Source organism: Microtus oregoni, unplaced genomic scaffold (genome assembly GCF_018167655.1).
Source record: "Microtus oregoni isolate MIOR12 unplaced genomic scaffold, Mior012 000037F_ref0000500, whole genome shotgun sequence".
In the NCBI taxonomy this organism is placed as follows: domain Eukaryota; kingdom Metazoa; phylum Chordata; class Mammalia; order Rodentia; family Cricetidae; genus Microtus; species Microtus oregoni.
Genome location: NW_024543096.1, coordinates 22,291,406 through 22,316,057, shown reverse-complemented (window position 1 = coordinate 22,316,057; position 24,652 = coordinate 22,291,406). Strand labels below are relative to the sequence as shown.

The following is a 24,652-nucleotide window of genomic DNA, read 5'->3' as shown; positions in this document are numbered from 1 at the left end:
TTCTGTAGCAAGAGACAGCAAATGAATCAACCCTTTTGAATTCTTCCCCAAATGTGCTCCAGATGTGTATAGATAGATCACTAAATATAAACTTAATTGCTTTTTTTCATTTCTGTCCTACTGCTAAGCAACTTTCATACCAAAGTGCTTGACAGAGGACGAGTTCTTTACCATCACTTCTTTTTGGAATAAAACCAACTGGGTTTCTCTGAGCGAAAACTTAAGGGTATGGAGAAGGAACCTAAGCAAATACGCTCTCAAACATGCCCTGATTAACCCCGCAGACACTGACAGACGGGCTCTCACTGCCAAGGTGACGTGCTTGCTTCATTCAGGATCAAGTCATTCACTTTTTTTTTTTCAAGACAGTGTTTCTCCATAGCTTTTTGGTTCCTGTTCTGGAACTAGCTTTTCTAGACCAGGCTGGCCTGGAACTCACAGAGATTCGCCTGCCTCTGCCTCCCGAGTGCTGGGATTAAAGGCGTGCACTACCACCGCCCGGCTAAGTCATTCACTTTTAAAGTGGCACAGGGTATACCAAAGATACAAGTCACTGGGACCCCCCCCCCCCCCCAACTCATTGCAGCTTTCCTCTTGGCAGTGAGGAACACAGGTGGCTGGCAGCCTCCAGCTGCAACACCTAAAACACACCCAGTGTCTGAGCCGAAGCGTGGCCTTTCTGACTGCGGTTCCATCTTTCTTTGCTTCTATAGGCCCCCAACTTTTAAAGCAAGTAGGCCATGTTTCCTATCTGTCCTTAATTAGCTAGCACTTCCTGCTCCCCAAATCCCTTGCAGCCATCACGTCATAAATATTTCTTACTAGAAGTTCATGACCCCTTCTAATTGCCAAACTGTAGGATCCAGAAACTTCAAAACTAGAAGGTATCTGATACCTCTTCCGATTTTCCCTTTAACACATGATGATCACACACACACACACGACTTCAACATCGTGACTGTGTTGTTTTGCCTTGGCTTCCCCTAAAGTATTCAATCTTTCAGTTTGATCATATGACTGATATGTGTTTGATACCTCTCTATATATCAAGTATACATGTATTACATGCACCTATCTGTCCATATCATATAAAACAATACCAACAACGGACCACTTTATTTTAACTTATTGTAAGGAATGTAGGTCATAGACAAAATAGACAATGATCCCAGCTGTGAGTGGAGCTACTTTGAGAATTAGGCAAACTTCCATTACCTTGTTCAAACCTCTGAAGTATGGGTAGGAGGCAAGTTAAAACAAAACCAAGAGACACAGATACAAGTCGGTTGTCTGATACAGGCAACCTCAATTCCAGGCCCCTACACACTAGACCCGATACAATACAGAGTTTAATACAAGTTATCAGGAGACTGCATGTGGGGAGGGCCAGTCACTGTAGGAGGATTAGGGAGAGGGCCCAGCCTTAGGAGGAGAAAGAACGGAATCTCTGCTGCCTTCATAATGTTTCTGCCTAGCATGTTGAAATGGGGAGACAATCTTTATCACAACAATTCCCGAGTCAAGATGCAGAGTAAATGGTAGAGCTCTTTGGCAAGAAAAATCAGCACCAGGCACTGTGCATGGAACTGGGCACATAGGGAGAAGGAGACAGGGCTTCTGCCTTGCTGGAATTTATTCTTAAATGTCAAGGGGTGAAAAAAAGAGCTAATGACTATCAAATACTACTAGGACAGTGCTTTAGGCAGGTGTCATGTGGCTGCCATAGGCAGCAGGGGACTTCTCTCCCTTTAAATGAGAAGAGATGCAATTGCATAGCCAGGGAGAGAAAAAGAGGTAAAGGCCCACGAAAACTCACTACTTAGACATTGAGGCTCTGTTTCCTCGGTTCCCTTTCCCAGTAGCTGTAACCTATTTCTGGGAGTGACTGTAAGCTTAATGCAAAGGGAAGGGTGCTGACCCTTTCTGTAAAGTGCTGACTTTGCAAATTGTGCTCCTAACATAATGGGGTTTCCGGGAACAGTGGTAATGCCAAGGCTTTCTACACAGAGAGATTTTCAGAGCCTCACACATCCCGAGAATGGATGGAGTAGGACACGTTCAAGTGGTACCTTCATGTCAACTTCAAATGTCCTTTGCTTTCTCACTATAGTGTTTGACTATAGTGGCAGACAAGATACAAAACACCCTTCCGTTTCTACCAAAAATGAGAAAAATCTGGTGAGCTAACAGCTCCACTAATGGAAGTACATTAATTCATGCAGAAAGTAGCTCTATCTTTGTTTTGTTTATTTGTCACTGGTTAAAACGCTTAATAATAAAATAATTTAAAATATTTTACTATTTGATGTTTAACATTCTTAACACTAGTTAATAAAATTATCATTATTATTTGTGTGTGTGTGTGTGTGTGTGTATGTGTGTGTGTGTGTTTGTGTGATGTTAATGTGTTGGCATGTGTGTGAAGACCAGAGAACAAATTTGTGGAGTCTGTTCTCTCCTTAAACCAGGGGTTCTCAACTTTCCTAAGGCTGTGACCCTTTAATACAGTTCCTCATGCTGTGGTGAACTCCAATCATAAAATTATTTTTGTTGTTACTTCATAACTGTAATTTTGCTACTGTTATGAATAATAATGTAAATATCTGTGTTTTCCAATGATCTTAGGCGATCCCCATGAAAGAGTCATTTGCCCCTAAGGGGTCAAACTCACAGGTTGAAAACCACTTCCTTAAATATTTATGTGGGTTCTGGGGACTCGAACTCAGGTTATTCAGCTGACATGCCCACCTCTTTACTTGCTGAGCCATCTGGTCAGCCCCTTTAACCAGTTTGACTGTGGACTTCAACAGGTGTGGTAGGGTAAGAGACGGTACCCAGACAGGAGAGATCAGCCCTTCCTAGATGTTATGTTGATAAACAGTCACACACATTTCTTATTTGATTAATACCCACTGCTAGGCAGTAAAATTACAGTTAATAGAAATTCTATTTCATTAGCCATCTCCCACTTAATTTATACTTCAATTAAAAAGATAATCTAAAACTCTTAATTAACAAAGTACTTCTTAACTACTCAGAATTTTAAGAAATTTGGGACCATCTCATAAAGACTATTACTCGGGCACTAACAAATGAAACATGGTCAATACTATTCCTTTGAACGTGTTTCTCAGTCTTTTGGGACAAGTTTTAATAACTATTTCAGCGAGTTCTACCCCAATTATCTCCTCATAACTATGAAATACAGAACTCAACTATCACAACGCAATATGTAGACTGCCAACAACTCATATTAAACATTCATTTATTTCATGGCAATTCACTTTAAGGTATCAGGACGATGCAGGACATGATGACCCGTAAGACACAAGAGTGTGTGAGAATTAAGTGTGAACTGATAGCTTCTCAATTCGAAAGAAGAATCAGGACAGCGAAGCCAGGTTTGACGTGAGTTGTGCTGAGAGGTCTGGAGGTGGTAACGCATTTGAGGCTGGGCACCTGCCACAAAGGTAAGTGATCAGGAAGAATGGAAGACGGGAACACTTACGTCATTAATTCTGTGTGGGGAGTATTGCAAAATACATTGTATTTTCTTGTTTAACAAAATCTCTAAAGGCCTGGGGAGCATCTCTCCCCATCTCCTGCCACAGAGTTAAGAATAACACCCACGCATGTTTCTGCTGAAGGTAGACAAAACTCTCTAGGGAACATCGCAAGGCTAAACGCTTGTAGGGTGTTACTCCCCCAACCATTTTTATCTTACTTGAATTCTCTAAATTCAAGTCAAATTCTTAATGGTTTAGTCAAAGCATTGGCAAAACTCTTCCTTAGAGGACCAGATAATAAGTATATCACGCTGTGTTGCTGATCACTGCCGTAATTGCTCACCAGTGGCACCGCAGCAGACAGCAGCCACAGACAACACAGGACAGACGGGCCAGGCTGTGTGCCAACAAAACTTTCTTTACAAAAATGGGCTCTTTGCTGCCTTGCCCTACATGCTGTGGTTTGTGGGATCTTGGTTTAGCCTCTCAACCTGTGGGATTCAGCTAAAGCTGCAAAGTTTACAAGAAGAGAGACAGAGTCTTTCAGACCACAGCATTTGCATACAACTGGGTCTCCTCCAGGAGGTACATGAATGTCATTAAAACCAAGCATTTCTATATCTTTCTAATTCACTGAACACAGAAAAACAACAATACAAGTTTGAGAGCACAGCTACCAAAGGTTCTCAGGAGCCAGAGGATAAAGCTTTTCCAGACTTGTGAACAGAGACTAATCTGTTTCTTATCAGCGCCTCAGAAAAGCATGTAAGCCATGTTACTTTGAAAGATGTATTTTCAGAGAGGAATCAGAGAAAAGGCTGAGGTACCACTACGCATTTGGATGAGTTTCAGGGCTTGTGAAAGGAGCTGGTGAAGCCCCAACAGGAAGTAGCAGCGTGTAAAGGCCAACGGTTCTGCTGTGGTTACACTCAAGGTTCAGGATGATGTGATTTTCCCAGAACTAAGGGTTTGATACTCGGGATGTGACGGAGAAAGAACACCCACTCGGGTCTCGCGGGGTTCCTGACAACAGTGCATGCCCGTCCTTGGCTGGATAATGAACATGAATTGGAGCCTTCATGAGGAAAGAAGTGGCCTAACACACAGCTGCTGACTGAGAGTCTGTGAACACAGGTGTCTTTGAGCTAGTCACACTGGGGTTCTGGGAGAATGACGCAGAGGGGTTCATGCCCAACACTACATGCTCCCTGAGTACTGAGAGAAGATATGACTGACACAAGATAGTGTGGGTATCAGGACTGGAGAACGGGTTTCAGAAGTTTATTGCAAAGTGACTTATGGTTCATTAGATGTGGATAAATTCAAACACTATTTAAAATATATCAACTTGGCAATAATGGGACTTTTCATTTTAATAGTAATAGCATTTGAAAACACTTTCTAGATGATACCCTTATAAAGTACCAACACAAACAATATTTTTCTCACTCCTTAGCTTTTCTGGTAAGATAGACACCACTTTACTGGAGAAGGTATATGCCTGGTCTTCAAACACACAGGGCGAGGAATACAATGAAAGCCAATAGTTTCCTTAGCTGCACCATGTGACTTCTCTTTCAGAGTCCTTCGGCAATCCCCTTTGTCTTTGCCAGATTCTAATTCATGGGTGGTGATATATTTACAATATGGTTTCACGGGGGCATCAGAACGACAGGAAACCCATTTTAAATGACAGTTTACTTAACAACTTCTCTAAGGTATGTCTTTATTGGTGGCCTTAAAGAAGACAGCATTCTATTGCAGAAAGAAAAAATGAAAGATAGTAAGGGTTGATTGGACTGATATTAGGAGACCGGAGTCAGAGAGCTTGGGTGAATGACTAATGAAAGAATTTACGTCTCTCTGTAGAAGCAGGGAGAAATTGTACTCAATGAATTCTGAAAAAGATTTAGGGAGATCAACTAAGCAAAGAGACGTGAAATCATTTGGAATTAAAGTGTCATTTTGAGCCAGGCATTGTGATAGGTGCTGTCATGAGACTGAGCACAACTTACTCCATGCCAAATTGAGATTACAGTTTCATAAAACATGGGAAATTGTAGGAACTTGAGGGGCTAAACATGAATGGAGTACAGGAAAACAAAGGGGAATCAATGAAAAGGGTCATTGCTTCCAATGATGGGTGGAAAAAAAAATCAATTCAGTGAGCGTCCAACTACAAAGGGTAAAATACACACATTTTTGAGTCAAGGGAAACCAAGCAGATGTAACTTACTAAACTTTAAATGAAAGAGGAGCTATTAAACAAATATTTGTCTTGGATGATGGTCTGTCTATCATAATGAACTTTTGTATCTGGGCTCCTGGTAATTGCTGGTTTGATGGGAATAATGCAGCAAGTATTCGATATGTACTCTTCAGGTGTTGGAATACTGATTATAGTGTCAAATCTTCCAAAGCATGTGATTATTAGGTTATAAGCTAAGCATGTACTCAGAAGAGGTATAAATATGCAAGTCTTTCTAACTGTAGCAATCTTGGGGGGGGGGCTCCTAAATTTGTAGATGCTATTTGATGAATGAGGAATCAAATTATACGTGAATATATCAGAAAGCAAAGAGTACATGATCAGTCCTGAGCCATTCCATAAATGATTGGATAAAACCAGTGAAGCAATAAAGCACTTGGTATAGCTCTCCTACTCTTAAGCTGAGGGATAACCACGAAACCATTACAGAGCAAAGTTATTACTGAGAGTAGAAAACGAAAGCCAATCATTGCGGTTTTCAGGATGCTCATATTATAAACTCACAAGTCCAGGGTGTTATGTTCGTAAAATCACAAGATGGTGCATTGGTAGAGCACATGATCACATAGTTGAAGGAATTGAAGGAATCCATGAGCACATTAACAAGATTATTTCAATGTCATCCTTTGCGGTCATCCCCAAAGTGATTACTTTGAATTATCAATGTACTGCTAATTTAAATTGTACAGGAACCTACATTCTGAAGAGCTGACATAACTTCCTTTGAGTTGACACAAGCAAGTTCAGAGTCAGACACGAGAAGCTTGAAAGAGGGGATGGAAAGAATTTACAATATTTATCTTGATTACACTAGGAAGGAGGAGCATAGGGTTTTTCCTTTTGTTGGTTGTGTGAGATATTTGTTGACCTGTGGTGGAGAACAGGAGTCGGGGTTAGGACTGAAGCACAGAAAACCCAGGCAGTTAACACTGCTGTGCAGACAGGGAGGGCACTCCTTTCAGAGGGTCTCCTTTTATTGGAACTATCTACGCAGTGGCTAAATTACTAGTTACAGATTCTTGATAAATTAGATTTTTCTCATCTCTCCATCCCGCAGATTGGAGGAAAAATGAAAGTCCTGCCATGGGCTGTTGGAATGGGACTGCATGCTCTGCTCTGCAGTGACAGTCAAGAGGAATATGCAACTTTAAGATCCTCCCTCCAAAACAGACTGCAGGTAGGCAGGGTCACGGGCTGAACACAGTGGCTATAAAAGTTTCATTCTGGGGAGTGAGTCATGCTCAGGGAACAACAAAACAAGGGGCTGTCCACAGTAAAAACAACCCAGACAATGATGTCATCAGGAAGGCACCAAGTGGAGACAGCTCTTCTCCTGACCTGTGTGGGGTGGGGGCTGGAATGTGGCCCAGATAGCCCCTGAATAGAAATCGTCACCACTTCCTTGGACAGTAGCTCAGTTTTGAGAGGGGGGGGGATAGGGTAGCGTAAATGCATCCACAGTTCTTGGCTCATTAGGACTCCCATAGAGACAGATGAGTGAGTTTGGATAAAACAGAATGACTCCGAGAGGCAGAAATGGAGTCAAGCCAGTAAGTATAAGGGCAAGAAATGAGGACAGTGACAAGGAATATTTTGTTTCACTGACATGACATGATAGACAATCATAGTAAAAGCAAGAGCCCATTAGGAAATGGTGTGGCTGGTGTAACATAACCAACTCCCACAACGATAGAAGGGCAATCCAATTAAAAGTGAATAAAAGATGTGGAATGAAATCAAAGCCACAGTAGGACAACACTACTTTCCTTTCAGAGTGACAATAATAATAATAATAGTAGTAGTAGTAGTAGTAGTAGTAGTAGTAGTAGTAGTAGTAGTAGTAGTAGTAGTAGTAGATAACTAATCTTCGTAAAGGTGGTGGAGAGGGTAGAAGCTTCATATATTGCTACAGTCAAAGCAAAGTGGTGCTGCATATCCAATAAGAAACCACTAAACAGAACACTGGAAGCCAAACTAAAGAGAAAGACAAGTATAGTCAAGAGACTCTAAGAAAATGAATGAAGCTACAATTTCATGAAAAACAAACCACAACTAGGAAGACAAACCAGTAAAGAACATCAAGATGGCTAATCTACACACACCTTTCAATAGTAAGTCTGAATAGCGAAGACATCAACATTCCAATCAAAAGTCAAGGGTAAGTGGATTAAGAAAATCTGTCTATCTATTGTCTACAAGAAGTTCATCATATAGTGGTGCAATAGTGGCACAAACTGGCTTCAGGAGTAACCAATCACATTTTAAAAACAGGATTTAAGGCCCACACTCCATGAGATGGAACACTGCTAAAGTAACCAAGAACCTGGGACTAGATAAGCTGTGTACCGTAGGGAAAAACCTACTCCTATTATTCTGCTAAAGAAACAGCAATATAGGGACTTCTAATGATATATTTATATCCAAAGGTCAGTGCACTGCTCAACCCTCTTCAGAGAAGCTTCTTCTTGCAACACAGAGACCCACAAGAAGGGGTCTTTACATGACTTTATAAGAGACTTTGGAACACTCACCCTAAATAGGATGTCTTTATCAAACCCTTCCCCTCAAGGCTTAAGTTCCTATGTGGAAAAGAAGATGAAAATGTTCTAAGACTCAGGTGGTGGGTTAACTTCAATGAAAGAGCATCCTCCAGACCCCATAGGATACACATATGAATTCAGAAAGACCATGGCAGCACGCACAAGACCTGTACAGGTTCAAATAAGACAAGATACCAACACTGAGAAAGGGAGATGGACACCAAGTTCCATCCCTAAGCAAAAATCTATTTACAATTGAGAGCTGCTGGGAAAGGGAAAATCAGTTCTCACCAATGGAGTGCCACTAAGTCTATCAGCCATACACTAGGGCTGCTCAATGTAAAAATAACTCAGTGATATTTTTCTACACATTTGGTGTTGTTTTCCTTTTGGTAATTTTTTGTCTTTCTTTTTTGATTGTTTTGACTTTCTTTTTTCAGAGAGAGGTAACAAGAACACATTGAGATGAGTGTGTGAGGGGGGAAGTGGGGAGGATATGGGAGGATTTAGAGGAGGAGAAGGAATATAAAAATATATTGTATGAAAAATTTAAAAATAGGATAAATTAAAATAGAAACCCAACTTTAAAGATAGGCGCCACCTTAAAATGAAAAGATAAAAAGGGTTCTAGACAAATGGGATCAAGAAGCAAGCAGGCGTCGCATTCTAGTATCATAATAGAATCCGAACTACACTGATTAGAAGAGACAAAGAAGAGTACTTCATTCTAATCAAGGACTCGATTGATGATCGCTTTACCAGGGATATGTCACAATACTAAACACATATGCACCAAACTGTGCTGCACACAATTTCATAAATAGCATAATGAGATTAAGGACAGAGGTTAACACGAACCCAATAACAGTAGATGATTTTAGCACGCCAATAGATAGGTCATGTGCGCAAAAAACAGCAGAGGAACCTCAGAATTCAATGATGTTTTACAGTGAATCTAACAGGTATCTACAGACACCAAATAATATACATTGTACTCAGTAGCACATGGAAGCTTCTTTAAAACAAACCACATGTTGGAGCATAGAAGAACCTTATAAAAACAGAAACATTGAAATAATCTCATTTATTCTATCTGACCATTGGGTAGTACAACTTGAAATTGACAGCAAACAAATCTCTAGTAAATATAAACTCACAGAGATTGAAGATCTCATTACTGAATGACAAATGGGTCAAAGAAGAAATCAAAAATATTCCTGTAGCAAAAGGTAAAAGGAAAACACAACAGAATGAACCCCGAGACACAGCACTAAGAGGGACATGCGTAACCCTCAGTGTCTATAATACAACACCAGAAAGTACTAAGAGGGACACGCATAGCTGTAAGTGTCTACAGGACAACACCAGAAAGAGCACAGACAAAAGACATAATGATGCAACTCAAGAATTCAGGGAAAAAAAGGAACATCCAAAACCAAACTCAGTAGATGGCAAGAAAGAATCAATACCAAGGCAGAAATGAATGGGATGGAAATAAAGAAAACAATACAAAGAGTCAATGATTCTAAGAGCTGGCTCCCTGAGGAGATAAACAAGATGGACAGATCCTCAGCCCCACTAAAGGGAAGAGGAACAGAGGTCAGAGTCAGAGACGAACACATGACAACAGATACCAAGGAAGCACGGAACACCATGAGAACACTTTAAATACGTGCACTCCATTAATAAGGACTATATAAGAATGTATGAACTCTACCACTAAGCTATGTTCCTGCTCCTCTTCCCTGCCTCTTCTCTTCTGAGAGCAAGTGTTGGTGTTTTTTAGGTTGGCTCTAAACATGGGTAATCCTAGCTTAGTCGTTTTAGAGGCTGAGATTAGAGGAGGGCACCACCATTCCCCCTTTCCTGTTCTCTACAGTCTAGCCTCTGCCTGCACGAAAGGTGCCTAAAGCAATAGATAGAGTCCTCCTGATTCACTCAGGGCTTTGAACACAGTCTTTTGTATAGAAGTACGAGGAAGGGTAGGCACTGTATGGTTTATAGCATGGTATCTGAAAAGAGCAGGGCGAACTGTGGGAGGAACAAACGCAGACTGTGTAACCGAGTATGCAGATTCACCACATTTAAAAGTAAAATGAATAAAGCGATTTGCCCTCAGGACAGGGAGTCATAAAACAGCTCCCACATATATCGGATCACCAGCAGGCAAGGCGGAAGCCACTCTTAAAGCTCATGCTAGGGCGTGAGGTGGGTGGGTACCAAATAATATCTGCTGTTATCTCTCGTGATGAGGTTGGAAGATCACATCAGGAAGAATTCAGGGAAAGAAATGAAGGAAAACAACACCTAGGAATAGCTGAAGGGATTATAGACGCTTTCTCTAGAAGATGGACTAGAAAGCGGCACACCTGGAGAGCTTTCTACTTGAGACAGAATGCACAGCACACCTCCTCTGTCTTCCACCAGGCACCTCTCTGAGCAAAGGAAAGAGTCACAGCTAGCAGAGACTCTGGTGAAACCACTGGTCCTCCGCGCCCGGAAGCACGTGCAAGCAATGCTCACACAACGTATTCCACACACAGCTTAGAAGCCCGTGCCTTAGAAGTTATAAAGACCCAGAAGTCATCTTACAGAATAAAGCAGGTCTTTTTCCCTGGATGCCAAAAGCAATATCCCCTGTCCTGGAAGATGGATTGTACTTATGGCAAGCAGGGGGACTGGGGAGTCTGCAGTGGACAACCTGCAAGGTCTTTCCCCAAACCGTGCGTTAATTCCAAAGGAGTTTCAAAATAATTTCACAATATCAAGTATTTAAAACACAAGTTATTACTGCTCTTTTTGTGAAAGGACGCTGATCAGGTGCAACACAGACCATCAAGGGGCCAACCTGACTAACTGGATGTATCCGCAAAGATTTCTCTCCACTAACTGTGCAACCGTCATGGTAGTGAATTTAAGATTATTTCTTTTATTATAAGAAATAGAAAACTGTTTTCATGAATTGCTTTTCCAATTCTTGCCTACAGCCTGGGTCCCAGGTGCAACCTTCCTCACAACCCCTTCCCCCCCAGTACTTGCAAGGCATTATACCAGGTTACAGAGACTTTTCGAAGCAGCCGGCAGGTCACCGTAGCAGGCGTACCTCTGAGTACCCTCACTGACTGTGAGATGGGATTTCTTGGCTCTGCGGACCTATGTTCTAGGTAATTCACCAGTGCTTAAACCCGAGAGCATTTACATGTTTACTGGAGGGAAGAAAAGCAGGCGTACCTCTATCTTAACTCCTCCTTATACGAGTGCTGCCTGTTTCTTCAAGAGTCAGGGTCTTACTCAACTGAAAACGCATTCCATCATTCTGAGACACCACTCCTTAAACGTTGTTTGAATTTCTTCTTTAAATGCTTATGACTAGTTATGGTAATAATTTTGAAAGATTCCCCCAACCCTGAAATAATTACAGACACATCATATTTAAGATTACGCTGTTTGAAAATGACTAGCCTAAGTGTCAAGGAGAAGACATGTGTGTCTGCCTTGTGATGGAAAAGGGGCAGCTGTGTCAACAATTCGTTAATTACAATCCTAATGATAGAACTACTCACTGATGGCCCCGGCATTATGGTTGCTAGTCTCCTGGAGAACACGATTGCAACTTCAAGTATTACATCTTCATTTTCTTACTTTATTCACTTGTCATTGCTCAAAATTCCCATTTAAATTGATCTTTTTCAAAATGGAAGGGACAAACGAGAATCTACCATCGATGGTTGATGTAAGGTGACAACACGGTCTGGAACTCATCAATTAGGCTGGCTTGGGAGCCCCAGGGGTACCTCTGCTTTTTATCTCCCCAGTACTAGAATTATAAGCATGTGTTAGCGTGGCTGCTGGGGGCTAAGCCCTCATCTTCCCTCTTGCAAAACAAACACTGCCCTAACAGAACGACTTCCCCTCTTCAGTGCTCCTCTATGGGCTGTACACATCTTACAAAGGACTTCAGCGTATAATTCAGGAGAATGGTGTTTGCAAAGTTTCCTTGGAGGGGTTGCCTTTACCAGAAAGAGTGCCATACTCACCAGAGAGGAAATATGCCCAGCCGTGTGGTGATAAAAACCATGGCAAACATGACAAACAGAAGATCACACATTTTCTGAAATTTGGCATAATTTGCCATTTTGGCAGCCTGTAAGAGGAAGGAATGCAACTTATTCAATTAGACTGATAAAAGAAAAGTTTCCTGCAGTATGCATGAGGCCACAGTGAGGTCTATCAATGAGGTATACCTTACCACATGCATAAAAATGTCTGTTACTTAAAAGTAGCACACATCACACCAGCATTTATAAATTACTCAAAAGTTGAGTGAAACGTGGATTAACCAAACTATAACTTTCACAGTTTTAATAAAATATTTAGTAACCTTAAAAATTCAATTATATGGCCAATTTCAGGAAACAGAGGATGAATAAGAAACTTCTGCACCATGTGATGTTAGCAAGCCAGAGATAGCAATACAGAAACCACATAACAGGTCATTACAGAAAGTCTTCAGAGACTGCACAGAGCCCAGAGAACTTCTCCATATTTGTCTTCCTCCTTCCTGCTTTGAGGATTGTGCTAACTTTAACCATCCCAGAAGTGCTGTGGGGAGACGGGGTCCCAGCTGATTCCAACAAACTTAGAGATGAGGAGAGTGTCACGACTATCGGGTCAGAGAATCTCTTTCAGTAGAATCTCTGACCACATTACAGGTTCATTTTCTAGATAAAATTTACTAATGTCCCAATGTCTGCAGGGAATACTTTCACGGCTGATGACAACAGTTTCAGTGATTTTATATATAATATAAATTAGTCCAGGAAGGCAACCATACACCACTTTTAAAAGAGTCTAAGGAAGGTCAGGTGGGCCTGGAAGTGGACTTTTTTTCTTCCTCACTCCTTGCGGGTGTGCAGAGTCTACCGCACCTAAGCACTGTTACAAACAGTGGATCTCTTCTGCACACACAATATTCTTCTCTCTGACTTGGAAAATTAATTACTGGAAAGAGTGCTGATAGCATCCTCGGAGGCAGCAATTTAACGGTGCTAAGCAGTGCACGAAGCTACGAGAGAAATGTGTCTTAGGAGGAAATATCCCTCACCCAAGTGGAAGTTAAAATTAGGAGCTTTTAATTTCATGAATACGTGAAGTATAACACCACGAACTACATTAAAATAAAAGTACTTTCGGCCTTCTTCTGGCTAGGTATTACCAACAAGTCATTTTCCTTTCACACTGACCCGCTTAGCAGTGACAAAGAAGCAATGGTGTCAACTTGGCAGAGATGTGGGTGCTGTAAACCCTCCTTTTCAATCCCATTAACTAAACATTTCCAAGTATTATCTATGATGTCAAAAAACAATCCAGGTTATGAAAGCCTTTTGCTTTTATGCCCCATACTTGGATTCTTGGATTAACGATCATTTTTTGGATGAAAGTGGTGGACGACAGCTCAGCCCATATCTCCTCTCTCACAGCTCTGACCAAGCTGCACACCAGAGATTTCCACAGGAATTAACATGGGCTGCAGGTCCACGACTGAGTTCAACATGTAGCTTGAGGTGTAAATGTCCACTTCTAAGCACACCCAGGACGGATTATAATAGAACTTCAGAAGGCTTCTTTCCTATTACATCCATTCCTCCTTTTAAACACACCCTGCATGAAGTTTAGCGTGAGTCGCTAAATAATCGTGGCTGTCAACTATCTTCTGACTTACGCAGTTCAGAGGGCCTAAGGCCTATCTTTGTTTCAAACCTTCAGGGGACCAGGATTTTTGATGAGGTTTTATTCTCAATTCAAACTCTAATTCACGGCCTCTATGAAAGATTAAATGTGTACATTTGTGCCTCCTATTGCAATAACAGATTACCAAGGAGACCTCTGTCTTTGCAGCAATAGAACCATGGCCTGGCAGGGAAAAAAAACCCAAATGATTCCAAGAGTCACTATTACATGAGCTCTGTACTCTCTTAAAAGTTAATTTTGACCAGCTATATAATTTCTTAGCATAAAATGAAAAGGTTCATTTTATGCATATAACATTATTGAGCATAATTTTGAAAGTGATAAATTCATTACAAATTATTGGTATAAAATTTATGATTAATATACCCTTTGCATTGTTAAAACCACTAGGATAGTATGTATAACTGGTAACAAAAATCAAACTGCTTAATTTTATTATAACTACTAAACTGGGTTATACGCAGTTTCCAGATAAATTAGTGTGACTCTTAGGAGAAAAACCTACTAAAACAATGGTTTTTCTGATACAGAATCAACCATCCAAAGGTGGACTGGTCAAGGCGTCCAGCTTCCTATTAGCTGAGGATACTAACAACCTCACTCTGGACACACAGTTTCACGCCAGCTTAGCCCACTAAGCAACATCCAACACTTTCAAAGCATCATCCACCACACTACAGGACTGCTGGTCTGGGGACTTCGTGAGTTCTGGATTTTGTCTTTTTCAAGACGAAAGGAAAACTTGTTACCTCTAGCAGAGCATCAGCCGAGTCGTGAAGACAGAGAACCAGGGTCCCGACTCGGGCCATGTTGTTGACGTATGAAAAGGTTATCAAGAAAATAGTTGCAAGGTGGTGCAGGAACATAATGCCGAAGTCCTCGAGGAAGGAAAAACAAAAGAAAGTCGGTGTTCAGCAGCATCATGGTATTTCCACTCACCCATTTAATCTCTAAGCCAACATAGGCAGGGAACCTTCACAGCTGTAACATGGGGTACTTAAGTGTAAGACGCAACTCCTGCCCTTTTGAGGCTTCCCATCTATTGGGAGAGATACACAAGTGACCAGTTCATGGAGAATGGACTTCAACACCATAATGAAAGTCAGAACACAATGGGAGAAACCGTCACAGGATTTTAAGCAAAGAAAAGCACTATTTAGACTTGGTTTTCGTTCTGACATGTTTAAGTGCCCTGCAAAGGCCCATGCTTGCCCAACGTGCTGCCAGGAGATCCTGTCTTTCTTGTTTTCTGGCTGCCACCAGGTGAGTGGCTTATACCACTGTATACGGCTTCCTCAATATACCGCATTGCTACAGACTCCACAACAACATGCCGACCATCCATTGACTAGAACCTCTGAAAATATGACCTAAACTAACCCCTTTTTTCTTACAAATTGATTTGCTTCAGTAACAGAAAACAAACAAACTTGAAGATCTATGGGATGACAGTATGTTATCTATTTTTCTGATATTTAGTAATTGCAGTTTTGGAAGACACACAGACATAAACACAGACAGACAGACACACACACGCATTGGGAAGTGAATTCAGAGCTTTGTACGTGCTAGGGAAACAGTCTAGACACATTCCATATTCCATCTCTCGGTCCACTTCTTATTTTAAGATCATTCTTACTAAGTTGCCCAGGTTGGCTTTGACCTTTCAATTGTCTTGTCTTAGCTACTTGAGTAGTTGGGATTACACGCCCGTGCCACCAAGCTCAGATACACATAATAACATTATTTGTACGCATGAGGTATATTTGAAGAAGTATTCAGTTAAAGCAAGAAGACAGGGAGACCTGACTCCTAGGATGGACAGTCTCTGTTAGTTACATGAAGCACAATAAACAACATATTCAGGCTCACAATAATGCATTATTCTAAATGCTTATGTCTTCTTTGGCCCCAAATTCATGTAAAGATCCTAATGACCAAGATGAACGTGTTAGGGGGCGGGAACAGACAAGGTCATGACAAGTATTAGTGTCTCTACAAGAGAGGCCCAGACAGCAACACTGCCTCACCTATATGAGGACATAGCTAGAGGCTATGAACCAGGAAAGGAGACATCACAGGATGCCAAGTCTGTTAGTGCTTTGAGTTAAGTTTTACAAGCCACCAGAACTGGAAGGAATACATTTGCCTTGTTTTATAAGCTGCCAATACTGCATTTTGTTCTAGAAGTCTAGGAAGATTAAGAGGTACTGACTGATTCTGTTATTGAATGAATTTCGTGGACTGTGTTTCTCACTGTTAGTGCGTTTCCCCTAGAGCATGCCCACTGGGTACCAAAATAAGAGCCCTACACGCGGGGTTTTCTAGTAGAAATAGAGAGGAACAGAGGCTATGGTGGAAACTATATATATTATCTTTACTGTTCTTTTTTTTTTTTGCTACTGCCATTATTTTTTTAATTATTTCATTCTTATTTCCATGTGTGTTATATAAAGACATGGCCCATGTGTGCAGTGCCTACCAAGCCAGAAGAGGGCATTAGATCCTCTTGGAGTTGAAGTTGGCAGTTGTGAGCTGCCTGGTATGGGCGCTGGGAACCAAACTTAGCAGTAAACTAGTTTTCTTAACCACTGAGCCAGTTCTCCAGCCCCAACTACTACTGTTTTAAAAAATAATTTATTTGGTGACTAGAAAGTAACTGTTTAATCATTGGTATGAAACGATACCAATCTCACCTGTGCTGAGAGATTCATGGCAGGCCCTGAAGTCAATGATAAAACTCTCCCTGGGGCGTCCAAGGTGACTTTATTCGTGGCACTAGAGCAGCTGCAGAGTCCCCAGGAACTCCCCTCCAGTACTCCCCGTCCTCGCTGTAAGGTAACAAGGCTGTGTGCATTCTAGCCGTGCCTTCACCCCCTCCTTGCTCCTTCTCCAGGGACGATTCTCCAGTCTGCTCTGGGAACGAGTGTAGGCAGCAGGTCTCAGGCTGTCGTCCAGTCAAGCTACACTGACGTTTGCTGATGCAGAGGCAAGACGTCACCCTAGTTCTCTGCTGATTCCAGCTTATCTTTGGTTCCCGTGGAAAATGGCAGCCTCAGATCTTCTCTTCCTGAGCCGCCTTGTTCTTTCCCCTTCTCTAATCACTTTGCATCCAGGGCCACTGTCACTGGTTTCCTACTTACAGTCACCTTTTCTACTACCCAGAAGATACCCATTCCTAAATTCTAGTCTCTTGTTGAACTCAATTAAACAATTGCTTTTTTAGACATTTCTGGCCCCTGTGTTTAAATCAACTTTTATTTTAACATGAAAGTTCAAGAGATTACGACAGGGGACTCAACAACAGAATGACTCCTGAACACCTCACGCATCTGAGCTTAGAGGACAATTATGAAGCACACACTGCACGGGAGGCAGCTTGTGATCTCGGTTCCAAGTTACCAGCTTTGTAATTTTCAGAAAAGGCATCAGCTTCCTCACTTTACGGTTAAGATGCTGGATCAGATCTGTTACAGTTGTCAATTCTACAACTCCAGGCATAGTAGCTCCAGGGAGTGGCCCTTGAAGTCTTTAATCTACTAATTTCAGACCTGTCTAATTTATGAAGCGACTAAGAAGGTACTGACTCTGGCATATGTAATGTAGGTAAGAGCACGCATAATCCCATCAAATGCCCCCACCTCCCCTCTACTTTATGGTTCAGTAGTTGCTGATGTCACTACCCTCTGCACTGTAGGTGCACCCTACACCTTTAATAGTTTTATGGTCACTTTGGTGGAGACGCTCCAGTTACTTTGGTTCCCAGGTATCTCTGCCTTGCGTAGATAACCACACACAGTGACTCAATACAGAGATCCACACCATGTGCCAGTTCCCCCAATGAGGCCGGATAATTAATCACTAAAACACAGGGATTTATTTTCAGTGAACTCAATCTCTAAGTGCGTGGCCTGGCCTGGCAGTGGCCATCAGTGGCAGAATAGTCTTTTGTCTCCGTTAATACTTCGGCCTAAAACAGAGCACCTCACCATTTCTTTTTCTTTCTTTCTTTCTTTCTTTCTTTCTTTCTTTCTTTTTGTTTTTTGAGACAGGGTTTCTCTGTGGCTTTGGAGCCTGTCCTGGAACTAGCTCTGTAGACCAGGCTGGTCTCGAACTCACAGAGATCCACGTGCCTCTGCCTCCCGAGTGCTGGGATTAAAGGCGTGCGCCACCATCGCCCGGCTCATGCCACCATTTAACCCACAGCCACTCTTCCTCCTTAGATACAGCAAGGCTTTACGTTATTTCTTAACTCCCTGACAGATGAGCGAGGATGAGCACACTGTAATTGCACATAGGTACCACAAAGCTGCTTCCAAAGCTACTGAAACCCTGACATTCTTTGTGGTATCCAGGGCTTTTCTACATTACTAAAGGCCGACGATGCCACAGGCCTCGGGCACACATTACTAACTGCCCTGGTGATGTCTTCCAACAGAAGATGCAATCTGCTCCCCCATCACTGGGAGAATGGTGTGTTACCAGACGCAGCCTTTCAAAACAACAGCTTAAGCAAAAGCGAGCTAACCCATCAACTGGTATGTTAGCCGCTTCTTATACAGGACCGAATTAAAACACACAGTGTCTGGTTCCCGAGTCTAGGGAGTTTCTTTCTGCCTATGCCTGACAGGCAGCTCTGAACATCCAAGTAGCTGGCCACTCACAACCTCCCCACTGCTCAGCCCTCAACGGCTGCTCTCAGTTTACTGAAAGAGAAAAAAAAGGTTTTCTCCAGTTAATTTTTTAAAAATGAATACATGTAAATTGATTAAGGCACTTATGGAAGATTAGGGCCACTTACTAATTAAATTTCCTAATTCGTATCTGATAAAAATGTCAATAACAATGCAATGCCCGTCAATATAACGAGGCACCTTCAAAAATAAAAGCCTTGCTTCTCAGATAAAATCTGCTTTGCAAAGATGATTTCTGACTATAAATCCCTGTGTTCCAAAAAAAAAAACACAAAAAGAAAAAGTTTGTTTTATTACTGCTGGGGGTCACAGTTGCAGCCACAGCAGAGGACCAATTTCCATCGTATTCATATTTACACAAATAGGAAAAAGCAGGAATAATGGTCTTGTCTTACATGTCTGCTTCAGAAAGCCTTAGATATATATCAAATCCCTCTCAGAAAAGCCACGCAGTCTCGACGCCGTGGGACTCCCATCCTGCCACCCCACACATGCTTTGAGCAGGCACTGACTTTGATCCACAGAACTGTTTTTAAACAAATTGCCAATTTGGATTTTATCAGCACAGGGAGGAGAATTTCCGTTCTCTCGTGTGTTAAGCTGGAAATGAATGTGTCTGCAGACACTAGCTTGGCTCAAAGAATACCAGGCTTTAGCCTGACAAGGTTTTCCAGAACATCTTCTGCAGGAGGAATTCAGAGACGGAGATTCATTGTTGGCCTTCAAGCCAGGGATTGATTCCAAAGAGACCAGCACGGCCCCTTGCCTCAGCTATGACCCAAACTACCTGCTTTGTTATTTTGTTCCTTGACATTATTATGTCGTCCTCTTCTCTGTGTTCCCTGACGTCTCCTAGGGCCTCAGCCATTTTGTCAGTGGTTCCTCAAGTGCTAGTTATCAGAGATAAGAATAAAGGGGTTGGGTGTGGTTTTGACCCAAATCCCATTAGAAAGAATCCAAAATCAAAGAATTCAAGAACAAGTCACTTATATTATGCCCAAATTTAGTAAGATAGGGCAAGCACCTTTATTCTCCCGAATAGTAAGTACTTAGGCAACAAAACAGTGTCATTGTATGCTTCTGTCAGAGCCACTTGGGCACACAGAATCCAGCCACTCGGGCTCAGTCTCCACCTGGTAAAAGAAGAGGCAGCATCTCTACTTCTCCAAGGGAATTGCATCCACAATGAAGTAGTACCACAACAAAGCTGAAGAGATAACCAAGACATACATGCCAGATTCTCAATGACACAGCTCCCTCCATGTCTGTGATGCTAGAGTCTTTGAAATAATATTCTACCTTGTAAAAGGACCACAAACTCATCTGAATGTTCCCATCCTTATTAAGACAAAACTACATCATAAAAAGGTACGTCACATGTACTCTCTCTGTGTAAGAAATTTTTCCTTAAATTTTTATTTGGGACTAAGTGAACGAGAAAAGAAAACCCATTATTGAGCTGTCTCATAAAAGGAATAAGGCTTCTGAGATTTTACCTGAGAGTTCCCATAGATGCTCACAGTCAGTGGAGACCAAATACTTCTAAAGAGCAGACAAAGGAAAAGCCTTCTGCTCAGGGGTGAGGAAGATATTTAGCTTTCTTGAATTAAATAAAGTTAATACATACAATTAACAACATGTAATTTTGCTCAGAGAGCAGAAATCAGGTACTGATTAAGACCAGTGACCCATTCAACAGATTCAAAGGCTCCAGGAGACAGGACATCAGCAGACTGCCACTGACATCCTTTTAGGGCTTCGTCCCCATCTCTGCTTCTCTCTTCTTCCCCTTCTCTTTCAAGGCTCACACTGTACTTCAGTTCAGAGCAGAGTCAGGGAAACCGCCAGAAGCATGCTCATAAACACCCCCCGGAACACTCATATTCCACGTGTTTCCTGTCTGTCTTCAGTGGCTTTTTTTTTCTCCAGTACCATGGTTGAACAACTGCAATAGAGACCACCCACATTTACAACACTACCCCATCCTTACAAAAAAACTGATGACATATGAAAGAACACGATATGAGAAACTCAGTTACGTTATCCATTGTAGCAGCTGCATAGTTTCTGCCTCCCTTTCTTCTGGCAAACAATGTGTAAGATAGCACATTTTCATAGCTATTCTGAAGCAATCCAAACCTGTTTAGTATTACTCTGGAGATTCAAATAAAACTATAAGGAGTTCTGGGAGGCCCCCTCATCAAGAGTCTCATGATAAATTATAACTACAAGACACTGCGGAAGGTCAGCGTGGCTCCAGCAGCTCCCCAAAGCAGGAGCTGAGTGTCTAGGTACAGCTCTGTGCTGCTAGGAGCACCATGATTTTATGGCAACTGGAAACAGACACAGATGAAAACAGGGAACTTCCGTGTAAGCGCCGTTCACTCGATTCTTCTCCTAGGCAACATTATGGTGCCCCTTTCAAGATGGAGAACTCATTACCTTGTCCACTGTGAATTAGTTAATATTTAATCTTGAATTGATTTTATTGCGATAGAGAGGAGCACAATAAAATGTTATTTGTGCAGCAGACACAGTATGATGATGCCACTGGTCGCTTCTGGTGGAGCTAGCCAGAGCACAGCGCTGGATGTGCGGGGCCCTGCGCTTGTCTTCACGGCCTCCCACCTCCCTTCATCCAAGCAAGCTTCTGAACTTGCTCTGACTGCAAGTGACTTCAGTGCATTTGATCGCATACACATGCCGTTTTTCTCACAGGGGGTCAATATGCAAGCACCTGGAGTCAAAGGTCTTTATAATGGACCCTCTCGGTTCTGTTTAAACTACCCTTGACCTGGCCATATTAGCCTGCATGAATTTTAGTAAGGAAAGGGTTACTTCTGAGACATTAAAAATATAGTTTATGTTAAGTCAGAAGAACTCCATTCATTCACAAATATTCATTTTCTGCATAGGTCCCTAAGAACAAAGGATCCTACCATCAATAAATCCCAACTTAGTTGAAAGCATCTAACACCACCAGTAGGGGGCAGCCTGAGCTCAATTAAAATCAGAGCTACTACGATGGGACTCCAGCCAGCATCTTCATTGTGTACCGTCAAGGTCTTGAGGTCCAAATGACAACGAGCAATCAGGGACTCAATCTTGTGCTTCATGTAGAGGGTGACAAACATCTCCAGGCTAAGCAGTTGGGGATGTGCTGCACGCTAGCAGGCAGAGTTCAGGGGAGCTCTTGCTGTCAGCAACCCTATCTTCTCCTTCTATCTCCCCTTCCTTCAGGCGTCCAAGTGCCTGCTCCCATCCCCTAATTCTAGCGGAGGAATTTTCTCAAAGCTTCTTTTGCCTCCACACAGATCTTCTGGAGTAGAACGCTCATCTTCTTCCTTTTTCCAAAACCCGCTTTCCCACCGACTACCTAATAAACACCTATGCACCTTCTAATTCGCCTACTGATTTTCACGTGGAGAGGCTCTGAAGTTGTGACTTCTCTGAGCATTATTTCATAAAGGAGCTGAGGCACAGGGATGCCAGTGTCTCCAGTCACACTGAAACAATAACCTAGCGCTGGATTTAACACCAGTGTGTGTACGTCCGAGCTCGGGCAGCTAAGCGCCGTATCCACAGCTTCCTGGGAACAGACGTGTATGGAAAGTGGACGGTGAGAAGGAGGCAGCGGAGGGGATGCTTAGGCGAGCCAGCTAAGCGAGAGGCAAACACACAGAACAAGGACGGCTCCTGGGAGATGACCAGGCCATCATGAGAGCCAGGCTGCAAGGAGGAGCCTTGGGTGGGAGGCGCAGTGCTTCCGGGAAGGCCAAAGTCTCAAAAATGAACTTCTTGGTACTTTCTAAGGCTGGGGCAGGAGGGGCCACGACTCCAGGAGGATAGCTAGTTACAATGAGCCAAAAACAGAGCTTGTTCCAGCCTTCTCTGGAATGACTTGAGCGGAACTCCCCCAGAGGAGGCTGAATAACAGCTTCCCAACTGAAAGGTGTCACTCTGTCACTGTAAGTGACTTCTTCAAGGCAGGTGGCCAAGTTTGGCTCATTACTGCTGCTGTGCTACAAGCCCTCACCCTAACACCTCTGGTAACAAGGGGCTCCACAGGGATTTGTTAATGCAGCTCTATCGGCATTCATCCCATAGAGGTTAAATCTGAGAAGTCAAAAATAAAACACAATACACTTACTAATTTTTAATGAACTCCACTACACATCAAAAATACTTTTATGAAAGATAACTACAGTTCCTAAAATCAAAGTGAGAACAACTGACAAGCGGCAACCGTTTCGCGTTACTACAGATCTCTCCGGTGTCTGGCTTAATTCAAGAGACTTGGAGCCCCCAAACGCACACACTTTCCATCTGTTGTGAAACACTTTGGTTGAAGTAATTGACAGAAATCTAATATCACACAAATACATAGCCAAAAGAAGAGAGGCTCTTAGTAGCTTTTTGGAAAGTTACAAATATTCTTTGATATGAGGCCAGAACTCGACAAGTCAGATACTCTCTTAGGGCATCAGTGTGAGCCCGTGCACTGCTGGTCAGCTACACTCATTGGTCCGTCTTATACTTTAAATGCTTGTTTCACTCACGGGTGACTTTTAAGACACAAGCCATTTGGAAAACACTAGTTGACCTTGCTAACGATACTTTGTGACATAACATTTTAAAGCCACTTGTTTTGTTTAATATTTTAAAGAGTTTTCAAGTGAGCATACAAAGTAACGGGCGTCGTTCTGGAATTTTTCACACACCTGTACCATCACAAATAAAGTCTTTAGGTAGTGAGAGGGTGTCAGGCTCTCACTGGTGGACACGGATTTTCTCGACATGGGAGCTCTGCCTGAAACCTTAAGTTTGGTCGTTAATGAATGGTGTCAGCCGCTGGACCAGCTCACTCTGTGCACTTCTATGAAAATACCTGCTGGCCACACAAGGTGGAACCACACTGTTTGTCAGCTATTTTTTTTTTAAAATTAAAAATAGTGTTCTATGGGAGGGGGACAACCGGATTAGTTAACAGTACAAAGAGCTAACTGCATTATGATTTTTTCTTGAGATACCGTTGTGTATCGCAACAGCCATTCTCCATGTCTACTTCCTACTTCATCACACACCAACAATTTTTAAATGTATATTTGAGAACAGAGATTTAGTAAATTAATAATTTTAGTGCCCTATCCATAGTATTCTCAAGCCCCATTTCCCAGTATGTAGCACTGGAGACTACAGTGACCACAAGAACATCCTGGGGCTGCAGCCAGCAGCTTTGACTGCTGCTACCTTTGCAGATTTCTGCACAGAGAGGAAGGCAAATGGGATCTCAGTGCCCTGAAGAAACGGCTTTGCCGTTGTGACCGTCTAAAAAGGCTAAGATGTGCCACAATGACATCCTGAGACCTGCTGACTTTGATAACCATTCTCAAACACAGTTCTAGGAAATTACAATTCACTATATTCTTAATTACTGCTCCATCGGGTCAGGACAAACTAGGTTAGAGGGTTAAAAACAAGGCCCCTCAAATCTCAGCGGTTTAGACAAAAGGTTTGTTTCTTACTAATGACAAGCTTCCACTGCAGGAGAAGAAGGGGTCGGCTTACCAATCATTCAGGGGCTTAGGCTCCGGGAGCAGACCCATCTCCAATTGCACCCATCACCATGCAAGAAGGAAAGTGAACCCTCCTGACGGTCTCACTACAGCAATTAAATAGTGTAGGAGCAATAGAAATCAATTATGTCCACAGTCTGCTAGTGGCGGCTGAGTGTGTGCGCGTGCAACTGGTCACACACGCAGTTGCAGGAAAGTTAATGTGAACTGAGTGTTTCTGGTGTGCCAGAAACCAGCTCAGCTTTGCATGCTGCTTATTTATGCTTGCGACATTCCCACGGGGCAGGTTCTAAGACCTCCTTTCTTTGCTCAGGAA

At 42.4% G+C, this 24,652-nt stretch overlaps 1 protein-coding gene across 2 annotated transcripts in view; it reads right to left on the bottom strand.

The window, feature by feature from the left end:
* Positions 1 to 24,652, bottom strand: part of Cers6 (ceramide synthase 6) — a 240,580-nt gene that overhangs the window by 26,701 nt on the left and 189,227 nt on the right. For both annotated transcript variants that reach the window (XM_041631425.1, XM_041631426.1), the window contains exons 7-8: positions 14,816 to 14,944; positions 12,353 to 12,459 (exon numbers count right to left, since the gene is read on the bottom strand). In XM_041631425.1, the coding sequence (XP_041487359.1) occupies positions 12,353 to 12,459; positions 14,816 to 14,944 (236 nt within the window). The remainder of the gene's footprint in view (positions 1 to 12,352; positions 12,460 to 14,815; positions 14,945 to 24,652) is intronic.